General features: G+C 37.2%; 1 protein-coding gene across 3 annotated transcripts in view; it reads left to right on the top strand.

Moving 5' to 3' along the window:
* Window positions 1–22,740, top strand: part of LOC105491974 (family with sequence similarity 81 member B) — a 52,329-nt gene that overhangs the window by 11,356 nt on the left and 18,233 nt on the right. For all 3 annotated transcript variants that reach the window (XM_071098700.1, XM_011758813.2, XM_071098699.1), the window contains exons 4-5: window positions 10,664–10,907; window positions 16,964–17,082. In XM_071098700.1, the coding sequence (XP_070954801.1) occupies window positions 10,664–10,907; window positions 16,964–17,082 (363 nt within the window). The remainder of the gene's footprint in view (window positions 1–10,663; window positions 10,908–16,963; window positions 17,083–22,740) is intronic.

Raw genomic sequence — 22,740 nt, 5'->3', positions numbered from 1 at the left:
TATTCTTACTCTCCCTGCCTACCCTAAAATTATGATTCAGTAGGTCTGTGTTGGAGTGGAGTAATCTATATTTTAACAACTTCCCTCCCTCACTCTCCCCTGTGATACCAATTGAAGTATGAGAAATCAGAATTAATCTAAGTTCCTTGAGGAACAGAGCAATTATATTTAAATATGTAGTATTACAGGCATGGACTAGAGTAAACATGTGTATGGACTAGAGTAAATATTGTATATGAACTAGAGTAAATATTTAGTAAGTACTTAGTGTATCTTTATTTGAAATGACACTTTTATTGGTAAGTGACTAGATACACACACAATACTTTCAGCTGCACATAATAGAAGCACTAGCCAAAAATAGTTTAAATGTAGGAATACTGCTTAGCTCATATAACAAAAAAAAAATCCAGAGTTTGGTAAATTTAGTAGCTTCAGAACATCATTAAGCAGCCAGGTGTTTTTTTTATCCTTTCTCTCTACGATTTCCTTTTTCCTCATGATCACAAGATGGCTTTGGTAGTTCCAAGCATCTTGCACAGACAGGACAACATTCAGCAAAGAAGAGGGAAGTTTCTTCTTGTGTATTCCTTCTTGAAGGCAAAGACACTTTACTCAGAAGCCACATAGCAGGTTTCTCTTTGCATCTCATGGGCCAGAATTGCTTCACATGCTCTTACCATGATCAATTGCATCTCAACCCAGAAGAATGGAATCCTTATCATTAGTTTGCCCCCCAGAAGGCTATGGGGGACAGGAAGGATGAATCAAGTCAGGCAGAAGTGGGGGTGGCTGGTGGGAGGGTAACCAATGGTGTCTGCCATACTGAAAACATCTAGGAGAAAACAATTTCTAAATTTGGGGAGAAATGAAGCATAATTTATAAGTGTCTGTACAGGACTGAAAACCAGGAGATCAAATACCTTTGCTGGCAAATCTGGGCTATAGATTGTCTAGAGGCCACAAAGCAACACTGGCTCAAAGAAAATAATGAGCAAATCTGCAGTCCACCGCGAGGCTATGTGTCACCTTCAGCAGAGCCTGGCATCTTCTTCCCTTCTGCCTCTGACTCATACATCCAATCCAGGGTAGCACTGTCAGCATGGTGGGGGTTTTAGGGGAATGGATTTTATATATGGTAGGTACCATTTGGTGATTTTCCAAAAGAACATTTTTGAACCAAATGAGTGGTAAATGCAATCTGACTCACAAAACCCCTTGGCAAAGTCTTCTTTGCACCTCAGATTTACAGGTGATAGAAAAGAAGAATCTCTCTGAGTGTGCAAGTGTGTATGCATGTGTTACAAAAACAACTACCATGTTAATGAAATATTCAATTTGAAAAAAAAGAAAAGAAGAATCTCACCCATGCTGAGACTATTTTATATTGCTCAAGAGAGTAAACTATGTCTTGAGGCTCCAACGAACTGTGACTTTATGGAGCCATTTTGTTTTGTTTTGTTTTGTTTTGTTTGTCCAGTTTTTCAACGACTGAGTCTTAAGGGAACAGTCCAGGTAGAGAAATCAGTCCGTCAATCAACAAATATTTATTGACCGCCTCCTATGTGCCATGCATTCTTCTCAATGTTAGGGGACTGTGCAGAACACATAGAAAAGTGCCTCACTTAGGGAGCTCTCATTCTAGTGATGGAGGATAGACAATAAACAGAAACAAGTAAATAAGATAATTTTAGGTAATGACAAATGCTTTGGAGAAGATAAAATGGGGTATTATGAGAGAAGGCCTATGTGGTTGAATGAGATAAACGAAGGGAAGAATGGGAGGAGATGAGGTTAGAAAGGAGAGATAGGATTTTATTCTGAAAGAATGGATAAGCTATAGGAAGGTTTTAAGTAGTCAAGGGCTACCATTTACACTTTAGAAAGACCACTCTAGCTGCCGTATGCAGGATGTGCTATTTGTTAGGAGGAAAAGTGGAAAAGATAATGGTAGCCAGGATCAAGAAAGGAAGAAAGAACTAAACAAACTGTGGGTTTGGAGTCTAAGAATACTTCTGGGTGTTATTTATGCAGCTACCCTATGAGGGCACATGAGTAGCATTAAGGTCCCCTGCTTATTGTTGGAATGATGAGAAAATGTGGGAGTTAATGTTAACATTTGATTTTGGAATCCATAACTTTCAAATTGTGACCCTGACATCTCCAACTTGTGGACCATTCCTTGTTCTGCCTTGTAAATTTCCTCAGTCTGGTCTTCCAAATCACTAATTCATTCCTTAGCTATTTTTTCTGTTATATTTATCCTACCTTTTATTTTTTATTTCAATTATATTTTCCATACCTAATGGTTCTACTTGTTTACTTTTACATTTTCTAGTTTTTCTTATTTTACTAATACCTTCTATTGTCTTCTCTCTTAATATGTTTATTAGCCTTTTAAAAATTTATTGTGTACATTTTAATATCTCTCTTCTGTGGGAATCTGTAATCTAGTAGGTTGTTAATTTGTAGGTTAATTACTTTTAAAAAGGCTGTGCTCCTCAAAAGTCCTATTAATTTGGCCTTTGAACTCACTTCCCCTGGGCATTTCAGCCAGATCCTGGTCTCCAGTGGAGCCTTGTCAGCTCCAGTGAGTCCAGGGGTGGGGTGTGGATGAGCCCCAGGCACCAGAAAACCCACTCACTATTCCACAAAATAACTTCTCCTGCCAGGTCTTCACCTTTTGCTCCCAGGAAGAAGCAGGTTTAGGAGGGCAGTTGCTTTCCCACCCTGGGGACATTTAGAAGTGGAGCAAGGTGGCAGCAACTCCCCAGAGTCAATTGTTCCCCAAGTCTGTTGTTATTGTTACTGCTCCAACTCCTTACCAACACAGTCTCTCTGCCCTGCCTAATCTTTCTTTAGAGGACACCTGGAACAGTTTGACATTTCACATGAGTCAGAGCAACTGGTCCCAAGGCAACAGAGAAGAAGAGCAGACTTACTTTGTTCCCTTTCCCCATTTTATCTTCCCACAGCCCTCCCAAGCTGTCCCTTGTCCCAGGCCAACGCAGCCATCTGACTCAGGTTGGGTTACCCAGGGAACAGACTCTGAGATGGAGACTGGTGAATAGAAGGCTTATTATAGAGCACACTGGGATCAACACCTGTGGAAGGGGAGGGAAAGGAATGGAACTGAACAGAAGGAATAGTTTAACTATACAAAGTGAGTTGAGCCAACTAATTTCAATTAGTTATATATGGATTTTATATACATTAGGTACCATGGCTCCAATACTTGAACCAAAGAAGACTACAGCCAACTTCACAGGAAGCTCTGGAGCTGGGACAGCCCTTCAAAGTTGTCCAGAGTTAGACCAGGCATGTCAGGCCTTTATACCCACACACTGTCCAATCACTGAATGAAGCTGCCCCAGAAAGTGGGCAGGACCTTGACAAGGCAGTTCTCAGAGAAAGCTAACAGCTGAGGTCTGCCAGCTGGCAGCACTCCCAACAGTTGGGGGGTATAAGTCCTTCCTTCCTGAACAGGGAGCTGGGGGGCACATCGTGGCATCCACAGCACCACCCACACATGCACCAGTTTAAAATAGCCCCCACTACCCCAGGGGTTTTTCACCTTCTCCAAGTCCTTCAGGATTTTGTGAGGGAGAGAGGATGGGAAGCCACATTAATTCAACCTTTTTGTCAAAATCATAGTCAGCCCAGGAGTTTTTTAACCTCTGAATAACTGTGTAACTCATTTCCTTTCTTTCTGAACTTTGTCTGACATGAGCTGTCATATCCCTCTGGAGTCGATTTACTTTAGCTCCCATATTCTCGCTAGCCCTCAGTTCTATATTGCTTGCTCAAAGCTTTATTTTCCCAGGAGGCTGAAGCTGAGTGAGTCTTCTGAAGACTCAGCCAGAGCTGAGCAGAGGTGTGCTGGCTCTGGACACCTCTAGGCAGGGGGGATGGCAATATTTTCCATGGGGCCAAAATCTGCTCTGTAAGTCCCACAGAACCCCCCATCATTTCTCAGGTCCCAGGCCCCCACCCCACCAGACAGTTGCAGTATGTGGGATGGGGTAGGAGCCAAGGCGAGCAGTGATGGTGCAACTCTTCCTTTTGAAAGCTACCTAAGTGATTTCAAAAATGCCTGTTCTCTTTTATACACACACACACACACACACACACACACACACACACACACACACACAGCTGCCAGCTCAGGCAATCTCATTTTCTTCACCCAAGTCTTTAACTACCATTTACTTCTCTGGTAACATCCAAATCTCTATCTTCAGACACATTTCAGACTGTTCAAGGGGCATCTCCATATAGATGCCATATACAAAATCTCAAATTTGTTTTCTTCCCCCTAAACCTAACTGTTTTTTGTTTGAATTTTCAGTCTTGATGAAAAGTGACGTCATACATTAAGCTCAAATCCAAAACATCAGAATCTCTCCCGCTTTCAGGCTCATTTCCAATCCATCTCAAAGTTCTACAGCTTCTAGGTTTATAATATCTGTAGCATCTATCCTCCTTCTTTGTGTCCAAGATCACCATCTGAGTCTCAGACCTTCCTCATTTTTTCATGTAGATTACTGTCCATATTAGTTATCTATTGCTGTGTAGCAAAGTATCCCAAAACTCAGCGGCATAAAACAGCAAATATTTACCTCACAGTTTCTCAGGATCAGGAATTCTAGGATGGTTCACTTATATAGCTCTTGATAGGACACCCCAGACCCTTGCTGGCTATTGTCAGGAGTTTTCAGTTCCTCATCATGTGGACCTCTCCCTGGGGCTATTCAATATGGCAGTTGGCTTCCCCCAAAATGCCCGAAGGTAGAGAGAGAGAGAGGAGGGAAGTGGGGAGGGAGAGAGAGAAAGAGAGAGAGGTATCTGATTATCATAGGGTGAGGAGCAAACCACACATATTGAAAGGCACAACAAAACTAGCTTGCTTCTTCAAGAAGCTGATCTGTGAAGGGAAGGAGTAATAGATTAATGCCAAGAGAGGTAATCAGGATTTTTAAGTTTCTTTGCTTGTACGTGCGTACATGAAAGAGCCCTGGCCTTTGTCTTTTCCCATTTCTAATTTACTTTGTTTACTTTTCGTTGAACTTCTGACTCTTTTGCTCATCTTTGCCTTTAATCTGTGATTTATTCCATCTATTGGTAGGCAACGATCTCCTCAGCATAGAATTATCAGGTATTACATTTATATGGATCCAGAAATCATCCAACTTGGTTTGTTCGAATAGTGGGTAAATTGAGGAGGAAGCACATTCCAGGGGTGATTTGGAGGCAAAGTTTGAAGGGGACCTCTTCTCCGCATGTAACGTAGTATGAACTCCAGACTGCTTAGCTTGAATACTGGTCCACCATTGTGAGCTGAATAAAGTCGGACAAGTTATTCAATCTTTCTAAGCCTCAGTTTCATTATCGTTAAAAATGGGGTAATATTAATAGATCCTTCATGGTGTTATCATGAAGATTCAATAGATGAATAATTTAAAGTGCTAGCCACAAGGTCTGGCTTATATTAAATGCTCAAAGATATTAGCTGTAACTATTTATAAAATGCAGGAGTAGTGTATGGACATGGTGGTAACGCTTTTGACTGCTCAGTGGTGTTTTCCTCCCGCTTTCTGATTCTCAGGTTCTAGAATTATCCCAAACAGTAGCCACTGGCCACATGTGCCTGTAGAGCACTTGAAATGTGGCTAGTCCAAATTGAGGAGTTGTGCCCTAAGTGTAAAATACACACTGGACTTCAAAGACTTATTTTTAAAAAGAATGTAAAATATTCCATTAAAAAGTTCACATTGATTACATGTTACAGTGACATTTTAGATATAATGGGTTAAATAAAATATATCATTAAAAATTAATGTCATCAGTTTTTTGTTTTGTTTTATTTTGTTTTTTGAGATGGAGCTCTGCTCTGTCGCCCAGGCTGGAGTACAGTACCTCAATCTCGGCTCACCACAGCCTCCACCTCGCAGGTTCAAGTGATTCTTGTGCCTCTGCCTCCTGAGTGGCTGGGACTACAGGCGTGCGCCACCACGTCCAGCTAACTTTTGTATTTTTTAGTAGAGAGGGGGTTTCACCATGTTCGCCAGGCTGGTCTCGAATTCCTGACCTCAAGTAATCTGCCCACCTCAGCCTCCCAAAGTGCTGGGATTACAGGTGTGAGCCACCACGCCTGGCCTGTCATCAGGTTTTTAAAAATTGTTCTTAATGTGGCTATTAGAAAGCTTAAAATTGTCTATAAGGTTTACATTATATTTCTTTTGAGCAGTTTTATAAAGATGAAATTACAGAGCTACTAAATTAAAAAGAAGTAATATTTCTATATTTTCTTTATCTGCATAGCATGAGTCCCTCTTCTTCCTTTATGAGCCAACCAGTTTCTGCTGACCTTCACTGGGCAGTTGAAACCTTGCTGTCTGCACACACTGATCCTTGTGAGCAACCATCCATCACTGGGGTAATAATAATGATATCTGTGGCCAACATTTAGCCAGCTTCTGGCACAGCCCAAAAAAATTTAGCTGCAGATTAATCCTAAGACAGCAAACAACCAACAGGGAAGACACAAACTTCTTATTTTTTAAATTCTTTTGGCAGAGATACTTGATATCAAATTAGAGGTAAAAAGGAAGAAAATTGCATATGGCAAATACTACCAGTAGTCAATCCAGGAGACATTTTCTCCTTCCTCTTTGCTAATAAAAGTCCCAGTTTTTTTAAGGCTGCAATGTACCCAGTTCAAAAAAACAAAACAAAAGAAGGTGTAAGAGGTGGCTATATGACATGGCTTCAGTCAGTGAAATACAGACAAAAGTGTTATGGTGAGTCTTTTCGAAAGTCTGTCTTGATTTAAAAAAGGACGGGTGTTGATAAACTCAACAGATGCACACATTTTATTTTATTTTTTGCCTTCTGTCTTTTCTATCTGGAATGGGGACACAACACTTCAAGGTGGAACAACAACCTTGAGACCTGAGGGTAAAGGTCACACACTATGAGTGGGCAAGGAAGCCAGAAGGAGCTGGGTACCTGATGACTTCCTCGGTCAGCTGCTCTACCTCTCCACTTCTTGTTACATGAGCCAAATAAATCCTACTTACTTAAGTCACTCTCTTTGGTTTTTCAAAAACACAGCTAAACACAACCCCAGCTGAAACTTGCAGTCCAGAAAATGCTAATGTTCACAATCTAGCCCTAAAATCTGCTGTCCTGAGGACATTTTCGCTTCCAAGAAAATTTGTCACTATTGGCCTAAAGCAAATAGTTATTTTGGCTCATGCAATGGGAATAAGCATGAATTATTTGGCCTTGGCTTTTTATGATCTAGCATATATAATAGTCGTTTTAAAAATACATATACTATATATCTATACATCTACATAAGTATATAGATACAAATATATATTTCCAAGAGGGCAGGGGCTTTATCTGTCTTATTCATCATTTTGTTCCCAGGCCCTAACAAAGGCCAAATCCCCTTTTCCTTAAGGCTGACTTCTCTTTACAGTGACATTCACAACATAATTTGCTACCATTCAGAGGCGACAACATGGAAAACATCCTAGGCTAGGTTACAGGTGACGTAGAGGTAATCCTGGCCCTACTAAATAAATAGTTCTGGGACATTGAAATATTTCTTCAAATAAAAACTCGTGCAGAAATTCAGTGTACTAAGCAGGTAAGATTAAAGAGAGAAAATGCACAGCCCCTTCTACTGGGTGATAGGATAATAAGAAATCCCCAAGAAATTTAATAGCACTAAAGACAAATTTAAAGTAAACTTCTAACTCAGTTACATAGATTTGAAGGAAGGTTGTCATGTTCATGTATTAAAAATGTGACTTGGTGTAGGGTCAGAAATCAGTACACATAAGGGCTTTGGAAATAACCTGTATTTGGGGACTATATAACCAAGTGTTTTAGTGAATGGGCTTTGGATGACCGAGGACCAGTTAATTACTCCATTAATGGGTTTGGCAATCCCAAAAAACACAATCCTGAATGTCATAATACCAAGTGTGGACATCCCAAAAAGATCAAAATCCCCACAATATAATTCTGGAAAAACTAATTTAAAAGACATTTCTTCACATTTATAAAAGGAGATTTATTTTAGAAGCATATGAAAACATGACAGAGCATTTCACAGGCCACCTTACATAATAAAATAGGCAATAGTACCATGCATTTTTAGAAGCATAAACATATAGATATACTAACAACAGTCATATGGGTATAATGTTATAAGTGGATGAACCATATTCATAAAAAAAATGTCAAAATTCAAAATGTATAAATGCATAATACTATGGATGGTAGTTTTGTGCAACCCAGCTTTATAACTGTAGTCATCTGAAACACCATGACAGATAACCTAAGTCTTTTGATAAGATTGATCCAAAACTTCAATGAGTCACTATGGCATATGCAATTGCACAAAGAGCTGAGATCTTGAGAAATTTTATCTTTCACAAATGCAGTTGTACAAAAAAGGACATCTCTTCATTTATTGGGGAAGTTTAAACATCTTTACATACACGATGCTTACACACGAAGTCAATGTTGTGATAATGCACTTTTGTGGAGAAATTTATAAAATATGCATAAAACAAATTAGAACTTTCTGCAAGTCTTTATACAATTTGTACTCCAGTATTGCAAATGATGTGAAGATGAAATACATAGTATAGCAAATTGTGAAGAGTAATAATAACAATGCTGACAATTTAAGATAGTGGGAAAAAACTAGAAAGAAAATTCAACATTTGAAAAAGTATATTACAGGGCTACATTATGGGCAATTGCATGGAGGTAGTCCATTAGAGCTGGCCAACTTTCACAATCATATTTTGAAGTCTTGCATGGCAATGAATTGCTGCTTTTTTTTTTTCTTTTAAGACATGGCTCTCCTCAGAGAACATGTTCACGTTTCATTGATTTTCCACATAGCACTGCTCTTTTTGAAATTCTGTGATTCAACATACACCAACATGAGCACTCCCTATTAAATATTTCCATCTTTGCATAATTTTTCTGTGCTGTTTTTGGTATACAGAAATTCATTCCACATGCACTCATATGCAGAAGCAATACTGATAATCAAATAGTCACACTATTGTGTGTCTTCTTATCTTACTGTGTGCATAATTATATTTGAAACAGTTGGCAACTTTGCTGGCTTCTCTTCAGGCAAATGTGACTTTAATTCATTAAAATTTCCTAAAATGTCATTAGCTGGGAGGAATGCCACTGCAAACAAATGAAATATTTTTAAACCATATGGGGTGGTCAATCCACTTGTCTGAATTTTTCACCAAATGCATTGGGCTGAATGACAAAAACAAATTTTATTGATGACACCTTGAGATTCACTTTTAGAAGCCTTGATGGGACTTAATTCCAAATCTGTCATGGTTTGGGGATTCTACTAAAATCCATTTTCTTCTGCAAAGTCCACCAAATCTTCAAATAAATGTTTATAAAGTACTTCACTTTTTCCAGTCATTAATATATAAAGAAGCAGGTAAGTTCAAGAATGTTTGGATCCAGCTGGGGCATGATGGCATATAGTTGATAAGAAAGATGGGGATGATTTTGAAAGTGCCATTCCAGCCACAGTGAAGCATGCACTAGTTTGTCTATGTTAGATTTAGTGGCAAACCTAGGAAGTCTATCTTCTTTGACAGTCAAATCCCTAACTAAGAATATTTCATCATTCAATGAGTTTCAGAACACTGGAGGAACCTCTGTATTAGCAAGCGTCTTTGGTTCAGAATGCTGCTCAGTTTGTGGAATTCTTTTTATTCTCTGATGAAGAGTGTTTTTTGAAGGCAAGCATGGCACTATGTGTGAAGGGGCAGAAGTCATACATGATTGAATCATTTGGCAGGGGACATTTGTTGTATTTTCCACCTGTTTTTACTTCTATGATTTTCAAAACATTCAAAACATTGAGGATATATCTTTCTCGTGTAGTGCACTCAGACTCACACACTAATCTCCTTTGGAAACACCCTCACAGATACACTGCTTCACCAGGTTCTAGGTACCCCTTAATCCAGTCAAGAGATTTTAAACTTTAGGAATTTCAATGTTTGGGATTATGTCTTTTGGGTTTATGATTGGTATCATTCATGAACTATTTTCCCTATGTATGAAATTAGAATAATTCTGTTAGACAATATGAAAATGCACAATGGGAATCTCTAAGGGAGAGACATCATATGCGAGGTTTTCTAAGTATATTTGATCATACAATTCTTTTGTGGTGGCCTATCCTCCTGACTGCTATTCCGGGACTCACACCTTGGAAAACTCTCTAACACAGTCACTTTTGTATCTTTATAGTTATAAAAACTTAATTTTTTTCTACATTAAAGTAGAATTTTAATGAGGGGTATATAAAGGCATCAGTCTTGGAAGAAGGCTTCTAATATCTTCTTTCATGAATCCCCCTACCCACTCCTAACTATCACCAATTGGCTTGAAGCATGAAAAAGTAGATCCGCTTCTTAGATGAGACCTTCACCAAACTCTTACCATGACAGGTGCTTAAAATCCTATCAAACTTCTCACAGGGTGAAAAATAAAGGATCAGAAGTGAAGATTCTAGTTCTGATTCCTGGCTCCTCCAGCTCATTCTTGTAACGCCCCTTTTGTGTTTCCTTTTCCTTTTTCTGATCAGGAGTCATCCTTTTCTCCCCATCATTCCAAACACCCAGAGAAGTCAGCTAGAAGACAGACTGAATAACCAGGAGCGTACCATAGCTTTCCTCCTTGAACAAGCCTTCCGCATCAAGGAGGATATCTCTGCTTGTCTGCAGGGGACCCATGGCTTTCGAAAAGAGGAATCACTTGCCAGGAAGTTACTGGAAAGCCACATCCAGACCATCACCAGCATCGTCAAAAAACTCAGCCAAAACATTGAGGTAGTTCTTTTTTTTTTTTTTTTTAATTTTGTTTTGTTTTTGTTTTGTATTTTGGCAGCATTGCTTGATAAAGATTATCAACCATCAGTGTCATTTTTCAAGTACAGAAATATATCACTATTCCTTAAGTTCAGATGATTACATTTTAGTGGTCTAAGAGGGAAACAGTGCAATTTTTCAGCTGCTCATTTATGCCAAAAAGGAGAAGGAATTTCGATTCAAACAATATTTACTGTGTATTTATTTTGTAATAATAAAGACATTATGTCAGACATTGTGCTAAAATGCTTATGTTAGCTTAAATCTCCAAGACTCTATTAATGCAATAATTTCAAATAGAGATTTTCATAATGCACATCGGTAATGCTCCATTGTATAGCCATTGCAATCTGATGCCAGCAATTTCTCTGGCCCCATCTTCTACCCTTCTTTCCTTCACTCTGGCCACACTGGCCTCCCAGCTGTTCCTAGGACACTCCAAACACTTGTTAGCCTTGGGGCCTTTGCACTCATAATTCACTCTGGCTGGATCATCTTCCCTTGGATATTTCTATGCAATGTTCTTCATTCCTTCAGGTCTCTGTTCAAATATAACCTCATAAGAGAGGATTTGCATGACATTTTATAAAATAGCACCTCTACCCACATGGTTTCAATCTCCCTTAAAGCCTACTTTATTTTTTTGTCACATAGCACTCATTGCAAACTACCATGGTCTATATTTGATTCCTGTTTGTTTTTTCTTTCTGAGATATAATCTCTATAAAGGCAAAGAGTTTGTTTTCTTCATACTAAATCCCACATCCCATACTAGACAACAGTGGTGTTATAGTCAGCACTCTAAATAATCCTTAAATTGACGAGTGAATAAATAAATGAATTTGAAGGCATTAAAGTAAAAATAGAGTTTCTCATCAAAAAAAGAAAATTATTTGTCTAAATCAAGATAAACATACTTGTATAAGAGGTCTTTGAGAGTTGTTAGGGTACAAATGTACATGATGAATCTGGGTTAACAACTTTCATGCAAGGGCTGTAGAGAATGCACTTTAGGAAACTGGCCCAAAACTTGTGGAGTTATCATGAGAATCAACAACAATGCTCTCTCACGATACTTGTCTTTTTCTACTATCAGAGAGAATACTGGATGTTATTAAAATTATGGGATTGACCCAGCAATTACTTCTTCATGAATTTGTACTTAAGGGCAAGGATGTTTATTAATTTATTTTTCATCTGCAGGGTTTAACAGACCCCATAATATATCTGAGTCACTGTGAAAAGGTAAAAACCCTCAGTGAACTTTTAAAAGGCACTTTATTGGTATTTAGCACATTTTGAATTGACCTCAATGCCTCAAAGGTCAATGCCAGTCTCAAAGTGATTAAAGGTATTTCCATGTATAATGAAGTATCATGAAAGTGACAAGAGGCAAGCAGCCCTGTGCCTTTTGAAATGACTAGAAAATCAAGTAAGTATAGCATAGTGCTAAAACAAGATTCCAATTTAGGAGTCAAAACTTCTTGGTAATTGAAAAAGCCAATGACATTCTTAGAAACATCCACCCAGATGTACACTTTGACTTGTGCATTCAATACATATAAATTATACACCAGTAAAATGCTATTAGCAATAAGGAGAAAGTCTTTCTTTCAAATCTCTAGAAATCTTGTTGACAGTTTATTCTCCTATGATAATTGACTATCTTAGATTATCTCTCTGAAAAAAAAAGACAAATCCAAAACATTTTCCAAAAGACAAGGACAAAAACCTCAAAATACCTACGATCGTGTTAAGGGTTTGGCATATATAGGAAAATGAAAAGGACTGGACTGAGTTTGTGGAAATTGAACTAGAAAATATTTTAAAGGCTGTAGATAACATAGTTAAAATATTATGAAGAAGAAACTATTCGGCTACCTTTAGTAAATAACTATAAGCACTTTATAGAGAAATGGATGTTATTCAAGTATTTTAAAAGAAACTCACCTCATTAACCAGGTCAGCCCATTTGCAAGTTGGCTAACAAGATCAATTCAAGTGTGAGCTAAAGTTTGACACAGGTCTTTAAATTAAATGAAAAAAAATTTTTTTAATCTACCACAATTGCATCAAAGTGCTTGTTTCTTTTTAAAAATCAAATGATTCCTTTTTTTAAGGAGGCAGTTGATAAAAGTTTTAGAATTAATTTATTTTTAACTCAAAGAAAATTTTATATATATCGTTATTTTATTGTGGGTTTTCCCCTCAACTTACAAAAGCCATACTTGTTCATCATCATTATTTTGAAAGTTTAGGAAAAAAAATTTTTAAACTTGGGGAAATAATATCTCACAATTCTACCACCAAATGGTGATCTCTACAAATACCCAGATGAATCTCCCTCTAGTCTTTCCAAGTATTCCATTTAGGAGGCTGAGACTATGTTTGTAAGCATGATTTTTATTCTAACATTCACCCTAAACTCTATCATATCTCATTAAAATCTCTTTGCATGGTGCATACACCATGGTTTTCTTAGTTATTCTCCTGATGTCAAAATATCACTTTGGGTGGGGGCTGAGGCAGTAGGACCAATTGAGCCCAGGAGTTTGAGAACAGTCTGGGTAATATAGTGACACCCTGCCTCTACAAGAAAAAAATAAATAATTAGCTGGGTAGGGTAGCGCATGCCTATAGACATAGCTCCTTGGGAGGCTGAGGTGGGAGGATTACCTGAGCCCAAGAGGTGAAGGCTGCAGTGAGCCATGATCATGCCACTGCACTCCAGTCTGGGCCCTGTCTCAAAATAAAAATAATTTTAAAAAGAAATACCTTTGTGCATAAACATGTATTTGCATTTGGATTCTTTCCATAGTATCTATTCTTAGAAGTGGAATTACTAAGGTATGAATACTGTGAAAGCTCTTGGTACATGTTGCCAAATTGTTTTCCAGAAAGTTTATACTAATTTACACTTCCATTAGCATTATTTGAGTGCTTTTTTTCACTTTACCTATGCCAGAATTGAAATTTATTACTTTAATTTTTGCTAACTTCATAGAACAGAAATAAGATTTTTTTTCTTAGTGAAAGTGTTGAATCCACTTTTTTAAAGTGACTAATTAAAGTAATAATTTTGCCTGAGTTCTGTGGCTCACACTTGTGACCCCAGCAGTTTGGGGAGCTGACTTGGGAGGATTGCTTGAGGCCAAGAGTTTGAGACCAGCCTGGGCAACACAGCAAGAACACAGCAAGACTCTGTCTCTACAACAACAGCAACAACAACAAAAAATTAATAATAATAAAATTACAGCTTCGTTTCTTCTGCTAATGATTTATGTCTTTTGTTAATTTATCTTTTGGGTTTTAGTACTTTTAAATTTTTGTTGATTTGATGAGCTCTTTTATTTTACATATTAGAAATAATAACTGGTAAATGAGAGTAAGTGTTTAACAATCAGCAATCAGTCCTTTTCTAGGAGAAAAGAAAGCCTGGTTTGTAGTATTTGCCTATTTCTATGGTGTAAATACTCCTACTATAATTTCAAACAACCAGCAAGATGACACTGTACACAAAGATCAGAAGAGATGTATACAATCCACCTTCACAGACAGATCCAGGCTGCTTGCAGTATATCACTGAGACCATTGGCAATAGTATATGATGAAAATTTTTTTTCAGTTTGCTTTTTCTATCTTAATTGTATTTACAATGTTTTTATAAGTTTTAAACAAAGGTAAATATTCAAATATTTAGCTTTGTAATTTCTCTCATTACTGTAGTCCTCCCACCTTCATCTGTGGTTTCACTTTCTGTGATTTCAAAAATTTCCAAAAATATTAAATGGAAGATTCCAGAAATGAGTAATTCATAAGTTTTCAATTGTGTGCTGTTCTGAGTAGTGGGATGAAATCTTGCACATCCTGTTTCATCCCACCCACGGTGTGAATCATCCCTTTGTCCAGCACATTCACACTGTCAACACTCCCTGCCCATTAGTCACTCAGTAGCCTGTTGGTTATCGGATCAACTTTTGAGATGAGGTATCACAGTGCTCATGTTCAGGTAACCTTTATTTTACTTAATAATGCCCCAAAGCACAAAAGTAGTGATGCTGGCAATTCCACTATAGCAAGGAGAAGCTGTAAAGAGCTTTCTTTAAGTGAGAAGGTTGAAGTTCTCAACTTAATAAGGAAAAAAAAAAAATTGTATGCTGAGTTTGCTAAAATCTACGGTAAGAACAAATCTTCTATCCTTGAAATTGTGACAAAGGAAAAAGAAATTCATGCTAGTTTTGCTGTCACACTTCAAGCTACAAGAGTTACAGCCACAGTGTGTATGATGTTATAGTACATTGCTATAATTATTCTATTTTTAGATATTGTCAATCTCTTACTGATAAATAACTTTATCATAGGTATGTATGTGTAGGGAGAAACAATATATATAGGGTTCAGTACTATCTGAGGTTTTGGGCATCCTCTGGGGGTCTTAGAACATATCCCCCTTGGATAAGAGGGGACTACTATACTTCTCAGACTAGAAAGTTCCAAAATAATCTCCTCTATTATCTGTGACTTTTATGGTTTAATTTAAAAAATATTTTAGATTTATTTTTTTCTGAAATCTATAATGATATATGACTTGAGGTAAGGATCTAAATTAATAATTTTCTGAGTAATTAGAGACCCCAACCCACTTGTGAAATTACTCCTCCATTGATCTGTGCGTTGCATATAGAGCATATTCCTTTCTTACACTTGCCAAGGTCTTCATGACATCACAGGTAGCTATGTACCTTTACTACACTGATTTACTTATCCTTATTTTAGAAAATATTTTCGTATATAGTAGAATAAGTTTCCTTTCATCACTAACTTTACCAAAACAGAAAACAAAACACCTGCATACATGCAAAAAGACAAAAACCAAACTCTAGTTAGTGTTGTTGACACTTTTACATCTTCAATTAAGGCTTTATTTGCCCTTGGGTTGTCTCAATCCCAGTTAAAAAATGAGCAAGAGTCTGTCTGTGGTCTTTGAAATTCCTATAATTTATTTGCTATAAAAATTCTTTCTTTCCTAGTAAAATTCATAGCCATAGTTTAAACATAATTTAGGACTTTGTCAAATATAATACTTAAACTGAAATGTCTCCCCAAGTAACAGATTTGTGTTTTCCAAAGGCCTACACAGAACTCTCACTTTTTTCCTTAGTAAATACCAATTTCTTATATGTCTTCACTTTACATTGGAATTTATTTGAATGTCAAGTATAATACAATTTTTTTCTATGGACAAGCAGAATTTTTTTTATTTTTTTAAATCAATACTTATAAATGGGTACAAAAAATTAAAATCCATGGTTCTTGGGACCAATAGCCTGGTGGTACAAGAAAGTCAGTTCTATTTCCAGAACACCAAAACACAATAAAGACATGACTAACAATATTCATGGACAAAATCTGGACACGAATGAGCCAGAAATCTCTCATATTCTCTAAGTAATCTAGATAAACTCTTTTGCATTGTGTATTAAACAGGTTGATTTAGATTTGCCTGCACTATGTTAACTTCACTGTGGTTCTGGTTCAATCCATAAAAAATCTTGCCTGATGCCATATTGAAAAAAATCCTTTTTCAAACTTATGGCACCAATCGTGAAATGCATTTTTGTGAAAAGCTTTTATGTTGGTGATGGTCAATGGCAACCCATGACCATATCAACACAATAAATATGTTCTGTTTGGTCCATATATGGTTTGTAAAAGATCTTGAATAATGTGCCAATATTGTTAATTTGAGCAATTTCATATAAAATCTGGATTTCTAGCTTTCTTTAAAACACTATTGAGATATCTTTCCCACCTGGCAATAATCAGCTAGAATCAAACCACTGCTGTCCCTCAGATAAATTAGCAGAGATCAATTCTCTCTGAGCTAGGACTCTCTCACTCATTTACACCATCAGCCTAACTACAAAATGCATTCAATTAGGTAACCCCTGCTTTGAATGATGTTTCCTTATCATGTGTGATGGGAAATTAATGGGAAATTTGACTCAAAATTACAGATTTTAGAAGACCAAATAAGAGCTCGAGATCAGGCGGCCACAGGAACTAACTTTGCAGTACAGGAGATAAACATGAAACACCTACAAGGAGTTGGAGATCTTCGAGGAAGAGTAGCCAGGTGAGAAGCAGCATATTGACTAATGTTTAATGGTCAATTCTTGGCCAGTGAATTCTCATTCCCAAACAAGTTCCATGCTGTAGAAAAAAGATATTGTCTACACATTAAGCTAAACTAATGAGATGGCAGTTGAGAAAGTGTACCATAGAACTTTGAATGCTTCACGCTACCTGTGAGATTCAAAGTTTCTGTAAAGACCCCTTACATAGTTTGGTACCGATGGAAGTGACCAGAGTTCTGTCTTTACGGCCTCAACTGTCCAAATGCCAACATCCATACATAGACACACCTTCATAACCATGTACGAAATCCCCATATATGTCAAATGCTAATGAGTAAAACTTTTAAAATATACAAGGATTATAATAGTCTGACGGGATTTATTGCCAAATGGATAAAGTTTTGAATAACATCTTTTGTACAGGATTTCTAAATCAAAAGAATTGATGGTATGCAGTTCAGCAAATATGTGTAGGTATTGAGAATGGCAGGACCACTCTGGTGGACACGTCAAAGATGACTTGTGAATGGGTGACTGTGGACACCTTTCCATCTCTACATCTTTTGCCAGTACCTCATTCCTCTCTCCTGTAACACTGCTGTCTCCATCTGGTTAATCCTCTTGGAATTAGATAATTACTACCTAAGACAAAGGTCTCCTAGAGTATTTACCCATTTAATTCAACAAAAATGTATTAAGCACTCATCTTATGCCAGGCCATGTGTTAGAATTCAGCAACATGTTCTCCTTTCTATAGCTGTTCACAGTCTACCAAGGAAAACAAGCTGTATCAATAACTCATGAAGTGAATGCTATACTAAAAGTCTGGGAGGCTATGGAAATGTCCAAATCAGACCCATGCAGAAGAGAGGCTTCCCAGGGGAGGTGACACTTGAGCTGAGTTTTGAAGGATTTATAACAGTTAACTAGATAAGGAAAAGTGAGAAAGACACTTTACCTGGAAGAATAATATATGCAAAAGAACTGAGGGAAGGATCCTGTGACATGTTCATGGGCCTACCTGGGAGAATGGCATTTTGGTTATGGCATTTTGGAGCAGGCATTTTGAGAAAGTTGGGACATGAAGCCAGAGAAGCAGTCCAGACCTGGAAGATGAGGGGTCTTGTAGGCTAAGGTAAAGAGTTGGCACTTTACGTAGAAGGTTATAAATGACCATAGAGGAATTTTAAGTAGGGGGTGGCATATCATGTTTTGTGACATTCTTGTTGTAGCTGAATTGGTAGGATACAAAAGAGGATGTGGAGATCAGAGGAAGGCTGTTGTACCAATCCAGGTGAGAAGTGGCAGGGCCTAAACCAAGGCACTAGCCATGAAAGCCCAGAGCAGACGACAGACAACACAGACATTAAGGAAATAGAATCTACAGGATTACAGGATTAGTGCATGAATAAACATGGAGGATGAATTAAGCAGTGGGAGGTCAAGGATAATGACCAAAGTTTCTGGGCTTGGAGACTGGTTGAATACTCATGTTATTCCACAGAGAAGGAAATATGAAATAAGGAGCAATTATAACAAGGAAGGGGAAAGAGAAACAGGAAGTAATAAAGTGTTTGGTTTCCACCATGTTGTATATGAGACACCATCAGGATATTAACTGGAATGGGCATGGAGCTCAAAGGGGAGGAAGGGAGGAGGTGTCAAGGATGCCCAGGTTTCTGGTTGGCCCACAACATAAATGACTTAGTAGCTTTGGGAAAGACTTTGTAGTTCTGGAGTGTGGCTTCATTCTTGTTAAAAATAAAAGATGCTGTCTAGGAAATAATACGTATGTTTGAAAAACTCTCATCAAAGAAAAAAATAACTGCTGGTCAGTCCAGAGAATAAAGAGGGGAATTTATATTGTATATGAATATATAAATAAAATATATGTAGAAATATTTATTTCATTATTTAATATTTGATCAATACCAAAGAAGTTTTATAATATTTGGGTAAGTTACAAAACAAGATAACAAGACAAATATCAGCAAACCCATAACCCTATTTAGGTGTGCCAAGATTTTGCAAAGAAGATAAAACCAAACATGGTCTCTTTGTTTGTTTCTTTTTTGAGACAGAGTCTCACTCTGTCACCCAGGCTGGAGTGCAGTGGTGCAGTCTTGGCTCACTGTAACCTTGTCCTCCCAGGTTCAAACAATCATCATGCCTCAGCCTCATGAGTACCTGGGATTACACGTGTATGCCACCATGACTGGCTAATTTCAAACATGTTTTAAATGAAATATAATTCAGTTAAATTTGGTGGTATGCTGACGACACTCCTACCAACTATTTCTTCCTGCAAACCACTTACAAACCAATTATTTTATTTTTGTAAACCCTGTTCTATTTACAAGACAAAAGAGCAAATGGATCTCAAAGAAACAAAGAGATCAATGAAATTACATCAAGATGTGCAATTCTTTTTGCTCTGCTAGCTTTTTGCTTACCTTCCCCTTCAATCATAAGCAGTGATTTTAGTACAAGGTCTTATTTTTCCTTGAAATGTCTCCCTTTTATGGAAAATTTCTAAAATCTATTTGGCAATCTGAGACAGAATTTGGCTAAGAGCCATGAGACTTAAATTCACCCTCCTTCTCCTGTTCCTTTTCTGTGCCTTTGCCAGGCAAATGACTAATGGACAAGCTAAGGCAGATTGATTACTGTCTTTCCACATAGAGGGACCTCTATTCCAATTAGCATTTTGGCATAAGTAAAATTAAGTTGGTTGTTTTAACATAATTGCTAGCAAACATTTTACTGCTTCATAAATCAGTCTCAACATTTAATAACTACAATGAGATTTGAATTTTACACTTTATTTCCCATGGCAATACATTGCTGTTTAAAAGTAAGTCCTCCCAATGAGACGAGGTTCTCAAAGTTGCCAGCCTGCTTTTGACACCCTGTCCTTTATTTAATAGACTAGAGGCTTGGGTGTGTCATCAGAGAGAGAGGACATATCCCCTTAGAGATTCAGATGAAGTGCAAAAAAGGAAAAGGCGAGCATGCGAAGGGCACCCTAGGGATACATATGACTTACCATCCGTAGCAGCAGTCTGAGGTCAACTTTCTAGCCCCATTTGGCTCTTTAGGATTCCAGAAGAAACCTACATGTGGGGGGAAAAATATATATAAATTTTGTTGATTTGTGATTAAATGCAAAATCATGTTCTTTAAAGAAACAAATAGTGTGTGGATATTATCGACTTTTGACCACTTAAGAGGAAACAGTCTTGGTTACAGAGGGCAGAATAAAGACCTTTTATTCCACTCCTCTTACTTGAGGCAGCTCAATGCCAGTGAAAAAGAAAAAGGAGGAAAACAAAAACTCCATCTTTAATATAATAAGGAAGTTGCTGTAGCTAGTAACCACAAACAGAACACACTTACCAAATATTGTGACATTTGGACTGATACAGTCCTTCTCAGGTTTTAAACATAATGATTTCCCACTAGTCAACAGTCATCATTTTGAGAGACATTGGCAAAATGGAATCAAGCAGCATTACGTAGAGGCTCGGGTGGGTCATCGGAGAAAGACGACATGTCCCCTTAGAGATTCAGGTCAGCAACACTGAACAGCTGGGAGGTATAGCCAAAGATGCAACCATGTTCTTTATCATTCCTATCATCTAGGACCTCCCTCCTTGCCCACTTATACCTGAGAGAAACTGGCTGAAGTGCAACAGGCTGAGGAAGGAGAGAGATTTGATACTGCAAGCCTGAATAGAGGATGCGATCTACCTGCCACCAAACACACTCACTGATCCTCTGCAGGTAGCAGAAACATTCAAAGACATAATAGTGATTGTTGGAATGCAGTCATGCATATGAATCACCTCCACTATCATCCCCAGATAGGCAGAAGACAGATAGATAGATGACAGACAGACAGATAATAGATACACAAAAACGTAAGCAAAAGACTAGTGAATATACTTCATGAAGGAACTACCCAGAAAAGTATAGGAAGAATTCAAACCAAAAGTTCTCCCGGTTTCAAAGAAATTAAGAATGAAAGACAAAGAATTTTATTTGTTTAAAAAAAGGTTACTTTTGAACAGTCACATGTAATTTGGCCCTTCCAAAAGCCCCACTGAATCTATAGTAGAAAGGTTTTTTCTTTTAAAATATGAACCCATAGGGACTGGGGATATCAGCATAGAAGTCTTGGAACTTAGAAAGCAGATGGAAACATGAAAACTGCCTTAGCAGAATGAAGGCCAATTTTAAAGTTGTAGGATAAGCTGAGAACAACCTAACTTTATGCAACAGAATTCTCAAAAGGCTTCAGGCCCTTGCCACTAGGGAGAGGAACTGAGAGAGGCAGCGAGAGGAAGGGTCAGAAACCACTGTAGTTTATTATCAACTTGTTATTATTAACTTTCAAATTACAGGCATCTTTTACTTTGATAAAATAAATAATAATTTTCAAAGTAAGGTATAAAAAGGTTTCCCTCCAAAAGAGACTATCAGATAACAAAAGGAGATAGATAAACTGAATTGCTCAGGGATAGGTAAAAGAAAAAGTCAAGATATTATGAAGATTAATCTACCTTAGAAACTCCTAAAATAGAACAAATGCAACCAAAAATAATGAGTTATAGAAAGTAAAAACATGAGTAAACCACACTAAATGAAAAGAGATACTTTTCAATATAAAATTTATTGTAGAAAAATTGTCATATGACAGACAAGGAAAACTCATCCAACATAGAACTAATAGAAGGCCCTAAAGAAGAAACAGAACAAATTCTTCAAAAAAAAATCCTGCATATAAGAGAAGAAAGCATTCTTGAAATACAGATTTGAATCTATAGATTAAAAGGAAACACTGTAACCCTGGAAAAAATGATATAAGAACAATGAAACCAAGATATCCTGGTTGAAGTTGCTGAACAGCAAGGATAAAGACTCACAGAGCATCCAGGTAGTCAAAGCAAGTCTCATAAAAAAGGAAAGAAATGTCATCACCTCAGACTTCTCCACCTCAACCAATGCTAGAAAAGAATGGATTGATGTTTGTCATGTTCTGAAAGAAAGAAAAATATGTTATCTCAACTAAGTTACCTTTCAATCACAAGAGAAGTCAGGCATTCTCAAGCACTCAAGAACTTGAGAATTCTAGCACTCCTGAGCCCTGATTTTAAAATCTGGATGACAAACTCTGGCCAACCATGGAATAAATCAAAATAAGGATCTTAGAAAAGAAATCATGGTTTGAAAGGATGATCAATGAACGTCTAATCTACATATAAAGTGAACATTAAATAACCATAGGCATTCTAGTGACAGAACACAGTGCAAATGTCATAAAATTTAACATTTTTAAATTAGCAAGTTATTTTTTTAATGTTGAAGGCACAAGTATATAAACTTATTTATTTTCTCATTTTTTGGCATATGGTCAACGATAATATCTAAAGTTAGTAATATCTAAAGTTGGTATTGAGATGGTAGCTGTGACAAGTATAACAATTCCAATCTATGATAGCTTTTTATAGCTTCTTTTTTTAGAAAAGAAATCTCTCTCATAGTGAAGAAATACATATCTGAAACTCAGTGGTTTCTTCATTTCTCGCTACAATTACCTTTTCTTAGGTTAAAGTAAAATTAAATGTAATATTTTAAAGTTGATGCATGTAATATAA

The sequence above is a fragment of the Macaca nemestrina genome, chromosome 6 (genome assembly GCF_043159975.1).
Source record: "Macaca nemestrina isolate mMacNem1 chromosome 6, mMacNem.hap1, whole genome shotgun sequence".
NCBI lineage: Eukaryota > Metazoa > Chordata > Mammalia > Primates > Cercopithecidae > Macaca > Macaca nemestrina.
The sequence above is the reverse complement of the archived record's forward strand: the minus strand, read 5'-3'. Positions and strand labels throughout refer to the sequence as shown.